Source organism: Macrobrachium nipponense, chromosome 4 (assembly GCF_015104395.2).
Source record: "Macrobrachium nipponense isolate FS-2020 chromosome 4, ASM1510439v2, whole genome shotgun sequence".
Lineage (NCBI taxonomy): Eukaryota > Metazoa > Arthropoda > Malacostraca > Decapoda > Palaemonidae > Macrobrachium > Macrobrachium nipponense.
The window spans coordinates 23,207,681-23,214,328 of NC_061100.1; the positions used below are offsets into that span (position 1 = coordinate 23,207,681).

General features: G+C 40.4%; 1 protein-coding gene across 2 annotated transcripts in view; it reads right to left on the bottom strand.

Annotated features, from left to right (window-relative positions):
* LOC135210781 (C-Maf-inducing protein-like) overlaps nucleotides 1–5,343 on the bottom strand; it is a 187,081-nt gene extending 181,738 nt beyond the window's left edge. For both annotated transcript variants that reach the window (XM_064243640.1, XM_064243639.1), the window contains exon 1: nucleotides 3,768–5,343. In XM_064243640.1, coding sequence (XP_064099710.1) covers nucleotides 3,768–5,126 — 1,359 coding nt within the window. In that variant the 5' untranslated portion in view covers nucleotides 5,127–5,343. The remainder of the gene's footprint in view (nucleotides 1–3,767) is intronic.
* Nucleotides 5,344–6,648: the final 1,305 nt, after the last annotated feature.

Below are 6,648 nucleotides of genomic sequence, written 5' to 3' on the forward strand. Positions count from 1 at the left end.
CTTATTTTTATTTATATTCGCATACTCATGCATATATAGTGTATATAGATAAAATATATATATATCACACATATCCACAGGTGAAAAATAATAGCCATTGACAAAGGACTGATACATAGTATTAGAATTCACAAGTATATATACTACAGAGACAGTACTGACGAACATACACACAACTGTTTGAGACTGCAGATGTTCGTCAGTACTGTCTCTGTAGTATATATACTTGTGAATTCTAATACTACGTATCAGTCCTTTGTCAATGGCTTGAAAATAAAGCCGAAACCGGTCAGGACCTACACCCTGTCTATTATTTTTCACTTGTGGATATGTGTGATAAACGAATCATGTGCTAAAGTGATTATAATCATATATATATATATATATATCTATATATATATATATATATACATATATATATTTATATATATTAACAACCATGCTGAAATAAAAAAAAATAATAAACATTGAAATAAAGCATTTAAAAAAGGGAGCAAAAAATAAAAATAAATAAATAATCAAATCAAAATCACAAGTCTACCATTTAACAATGAAAACTTTACCCAAATAAACCAATGAATATACCTTGGCCTATAAAGTATTGCTTTAGTCTACGAAGTATTTAAAGATTAAGAAGCTTTAAAAGAACAGCCCTTAAGAGGGACGCGTCTTTAAAAGGTTTAAAACGCTAAAGGTGATGAATATCTGTAATATCTCCCCCCCCCCCCCCCACAAAAAATATGACTTCATTTGCCAAATATTTTTGCTTTTTTATTTCGTAACCCATAGAATATCTAGCGGATCTTATGGTTTCTTTTGCATAATTGTTTGTTGTTTAATATTTTATATATATTTTATATATATATATATTAATATATTATATATATATTGTTAATATATATATATATATATAATATATATAATATATATATAGATATATATTATATATATATGTTGTTTATATTAATATATAATATAATATATTATATTACTATATAATATAAAATATATAGTTATGTATAGATATATATAATATATATCTATGGGATATATATATATAATATGTTGGTTATATTAATATATATTAATATATATATTAATATATATATATATATATATATATATATATAGATATATATATATAGATATTCTATGGTTACGAAATAAAAAGCAAAAATATTTGGCAAATGAAGTAATATATACTATATATATATATATATATATATTATATATATATATATATATATAATATATATATTTATATATATCTTATTGATCTACCACTTGTTCCCCTCCACCCACAAGACACTAGAATTCTCTACCTGCCTCTATTTTCCCTGATTCATATAAACTTCCCTCCGTCAAAAGGCGAGCGTAAACATTCATACAATTATCTTTAGTCCTTCTGATTCTGTTGCGGGTGAGTCAGATAAGCGAATTCAGCAGCCACCCCCATCGGCCTCAGAATTCAAAAGAGTTCCAAATAATCTTAGCCTTTCTCTAAAAGCTTCAAAGCAACTTCATAATTTCTCTAATAAAATCAAAATGTCTTCATCCTTTCTCTAAACACTTCGAAGTAATTTCATCTTTTCCCTAATGAATTCAAAGTAACTTCATCCTACCTCTAAGGAATTCAAAGCAACTTCATCTTTTCTCAAAAACTTCAAAGCAACTTCATCCTCTCTCTAATGAATTGAAAATAAATTAATCCTTTCTCTAAAGAGTTCAAAGTAAACTTCGTCCTTTCTGTAATGAATTCAAAGTAACTTCATCCTTTCTCTGAAGACTTCAGAGTAACTTTATCCTTTCTCTAAGACGTTAAAAAAAACACTTAACCAAACAAACAAGTCTGAATACGCAACACTCCCTAACAAACAGACAAACGCAAGTGTTCCGTAAAAGCGAGGAAAGTAACAGAAACACTTGCAGGAGGACGGTCAACAAGACGAGAGAAGGCTTCTTAAGATATTTCCTACCTTGAATATTATCACCATATCATACGTTTCGGAATAATGACTCCTGTAGTAATCATAATGACGGCATGATTGATGCCAGGTCTATTATTTGACGTCGCTAAACGTTAGTACTGACGTCAAAATGTAGCCGTTATTAATTACAAACACAGGTCTACTTCTCCTTCGGGAAATACCTTTGGTGGTTTAATTATTAACCCATTTTCCCGTCTTTGAAAGTTTCCTAAGCAAGGCTACCAGAATGAAGGCGCTGGCCCCAAACCCCTACCCCGCCCACCCCCTACCTCGTCCAACGGCCCCCCCCCCCCCACTTTTTCGCAGGGAGATCACTGTACGCGTTTACAATTTAGGCTGACTGGTGGTCGGTAAATTTATCAGCTAAAAAGTTGGAAATGCCAAATGATCTCTATGACGTAGACGCGAGATGGTCGTATAAGAATCTTATAAAAATAAAATACAAGAGGAAGATTAACTTTATGTCTTAGTCATAAAGAGCTGAACAGAATTAAGACAATGAGAGATAAATAAATAATGAGTGGACAGAATTTGGCTAAAATTACAAAATGATTAGCTGAGAAATGACAAGAATTACCTCCCCTCAAAAAAAGTATTATAATACATATATATATATATATATATATATATATATATATATTATATATATATATATATGTATACATATATTAACAAAAATATCCTACTAAGAGGAAGTCGAAAAAAAAACATTGCAAACTGAGTTTCTGTATTGCCATAATTTTTTTTTTTATATAAAAAAAAATTACATACGATTTACAAAATAAATCTCATTCTGTACAATAACGTACAAAAGTTGGAGTGACAAAAAGAGAGACTGAATAAAAGGAAAACCTAAAAATGAAAATTAATCAATCTCTTGAAAATAAAAAAAAAAGATCATAAACACAAAAAAAATGAAACTAAAATTTGAGATATGAAAGAATCGCCGATATACAGTAAATAGCGCTTGTGGGCTCGTTCAATATGAACAGGGTTCATTTTCTGAATAATAACAATAACAATTAAATAATTAAATAAGTAAAATGTTTTAAATAAGTAAAATGTTAAAACCCCGTTCAAAAAAAACAAAAGAAGCCACGAAAAATATATAAATGACGAAGGAATTAACACCTGTAAGTTATGCAGTTTAATAAAAAAAAATTCATATGAAACATATGATGTAATGAAAGACGATACGAAGAAAATGATGGAACATGTAATCATGTCATTATCAAAATATATATACAGTGACTATAATGATAATTTATCAGAGTTCACCGTATTGAAAATTATTTTATACAACGAATGGTATAATGGTATCAATCTGGAAAATGTTAGACAAAATGCGGAATGCAACTGAATAATACATATATTATATATATATATACATATATATTATATTATATATATATATATATATTATATAATAAGATATAATATATATTATATATGTATATATATATATATATATATATATATATTATATTATATATATATATATATATATATATATAAGCTTCAGTTACTCCGTGACGGAAGCGGAAGTAAAGCAGTGAGAGAGAGAGGAGAGAGAGAGAGAGAGAGAGAGAGAGAGAGAGAATAATAATAATAATAATTATAGACGTACTGTAAAATCCCGACAAATAAGTCTATTCTCATCATCACCCTGACCAAGAAATATATATATAAAAAAACGACAAAAAAATAAATAAAGAAGAGATAATCAGGAAAAGAGGAAGTCTTCCTTCTTTCTTCTTTCTTCCTTCCTGTCTTCCTTACCGTCCTCGTAGCGATGGCCGTGTGCGTCAGCAGGAGGTACTCCTCCCTCCAGCCTTCCAGGTCGAAGACCAGCTGACCCACCTCGCCCGTCACCCTATGCAGGAGCCTCTTGGGCAGGCGGGCCAACTCGCCCACCTCCGCCCGAATCGCCCCGAAGCCCACGTCAACGTCGTCCACCGTGATGGGCACCGCCGTCAGCACGGCGTGCACGTTGTGGATGCTGCCCTCGGAGCGCGAGAGGGCTGACGTCAGGGAGGAAGGGGGCGGGATCACGCTGTTGTTCAGTCGGAGGGGGCCTCCGCCCCCTCCTCCCAAGCAGCCGCTCCCGCGGCGCCCCCCGACCAGGTTGTCCTGCGACCGCGACTTCTTGCGGCAGAGGCGCTGGTGGCCACCGCTCAGCCTCTCCATCATGGCCGAATGCCTGCGGGGTTTGCGCCCCCCTCCGGAGGATTCTCCTCCCCCGCCGGAGGATTCTCTCCCTCCTCCTCCTCCTCCTCCTCCTACCCCCGCTCCGCGGAGGTCTGTAGCCGAGTGTTGGGCAGAGCGTGGCAGGGCAGCGCCGTTGATGACGACGCTTCCTTCTTCGTCGTCGTCGTCGTCGTCAACGTTCATCACCTTCTCCCACCCCGACGTCGGAGGTGTCAGCGGCGGAGGGGTGGGCAGCGGGGAGGGGGAGGGGGTGGTCGTCGTGTCGTCCTGCCGCCACTCGGGAGAGTGCGACAACGACCTGCCGTACGAAGCAGAGGAGGCGGGGGCGGCGGGCGGAGAGACGCTCTCGGGAGTTTGATGATGATGATGGTGATGATGATGATGATGATGATTCTCGCCCCCTGGAGGAGAGGAGGAGGAGGAGGAGGAGGAGGCGTCGTAGGAAGAGGAACCACCAGCTTCCCCTTCGAGGGGGTCTACTCCGTCCTCGTCGAGCATGCCCCCGCAAGAGTGTCTCCGCAGGTAAGCGGGGTTCTGCTGCTGTTGCTGCTGCTGTTGAGGCTGCTGCACAAGCTGCTGCTGCTGCCCAGCGGCCATGACGTAAGGAAGGTAGGGCCTGGTGGGGACCCTCTTGACCAGGACGTAGCCCTCATAGCGCGCCTGGAACTTGCGTCTCTTGCCGTTCATGAAAACACAGGCGGTGTTGCAAGTGTCGCAGTATTGCAGCTGGGGCAGCAGCGACCGAGGGGAAGATGAAGAGGAGGACGAGGGCGTGAGAGGAGGAAGAAGAGGGGGAGGAAGAGGGCCACCTCCGGCGGGTATTCCATTGGACGCAGCAGCAGCAGCGGCAGTAGCGGCGATCCTAGGGGGCGTCGGGGGCATAGGGCGCGTAGGGGAGGTGTAATACCCCCCCGATAGCGCCGTCAGCATTATCGCTCGGGGCACTGAATTCACTCCCTTCTCTGCATCACTACGAGAAACAACCAAATATGATATCAAAATAAAAAAAAAAAATAAAAAAGAAAGAACCGAAGCTCACACACTGGCGTTCGGGAGAGAGCACGCGCGTGGGGAGTGGGGGGGAGGGGGAGCTCCTCGCGAACTACACCTGCACGAACACTGTCCCCACATATACTGAGGAGGCTCTCGCTCAGTCGCTCTCGCTCGCTCTCGCAGGCGGTCCAGAAGAGCCAAGGTATGATAGACCATGCGCACTATAACCGCGCCTGTGTGACGCGCAGCCTAGGCCACCTCTCTCACCCCAACATCCTTCCCCGTCCCGTACACCTACCCGCACCCCATCGCCCACCGAAAGGCACCCTCTCCTCATATGTTACAGGGACCCCTCTACTCTCTCTCTCTGTCTCTCTTTCTCTCTCTCTCTCTCGCTGTGCCAACCAGCCAGCTCACTGCAGGACAGCCAGCAATCCCGTAGGACATCGGCTGCCTTTTCTGGTTTCTCGTCCTACTCTGTTTCCTTCGGTATCTTCATGTTGCAAATTCTTGCAGTCATCAATGAAGAGTACGGGCATGAAAGAGTACCTTACACACACACACACACAGAGGGCCAGCAACACCGATAGCCCCCTGCGATCATAATGGAATTACTAGGCCTATTCTGGTTTCTGATTCTACCCTTTTTCCCTTCGGTATCTTCATGTTGCAAAGGGGCTTGCAGTCATCAATGAAGAGTACGGCCATGAAAGAGTACCTTGGAGAGAGAAAGAGAGTGAGAGAGAAGGCCAGCAACCGATAGCCCCTCGCGATCATAATGGAATTACTAGGCCTAGCGGAAAGGTGATTAGATTTTTTTTTCTAGACTCATATCCGGGTCGTCAATCAGACATGAAAATGTCTGGGTTGAAGCCCGTGCGTTGTACATGATATTCCAGGTCATTCCAGATTTCCGAGCTCGATGTCTTCCTGGGACACGAGAGATAACGATAAGCGATTCCTACCTACTAACCTTCGTAATCAGGAAAACGGATGTTATCTTCGTGAACCGGATGTATGTGTGAGTGTGTGTGTGTGTGTGTGTGTCGTTGGCACAAGTTCTCTCTCTCTCTCTCTCTCTCTCTCTCTCTCTCTCTCTCTCTCCTGTGTACACGCAGTTAGCGCTATTGATTTTCTCAGGTGAGAAAGCATTGCGTTCGTGGCCACTTTAGAAACGGGGTTGGTTGATATATTCTGTCATTCAGTCGTTGCGTTTATGGTGGTACCTGTTAGTCACCTGGTTTTCAGGACGTCTTTGGAGTGGAGCTGCTAGGCTCACGCCCCTTCTTTGAACCATGGTTGTAAGCTCATGTATTACACACACACACACACACACACACACACACACACACACACACATATATATATATATATATATATATATATATATATATATATATATATATAGTATAGACTCTCTCTTTTGAATGAGTGACAGATATGTATACTAGGCGGACAC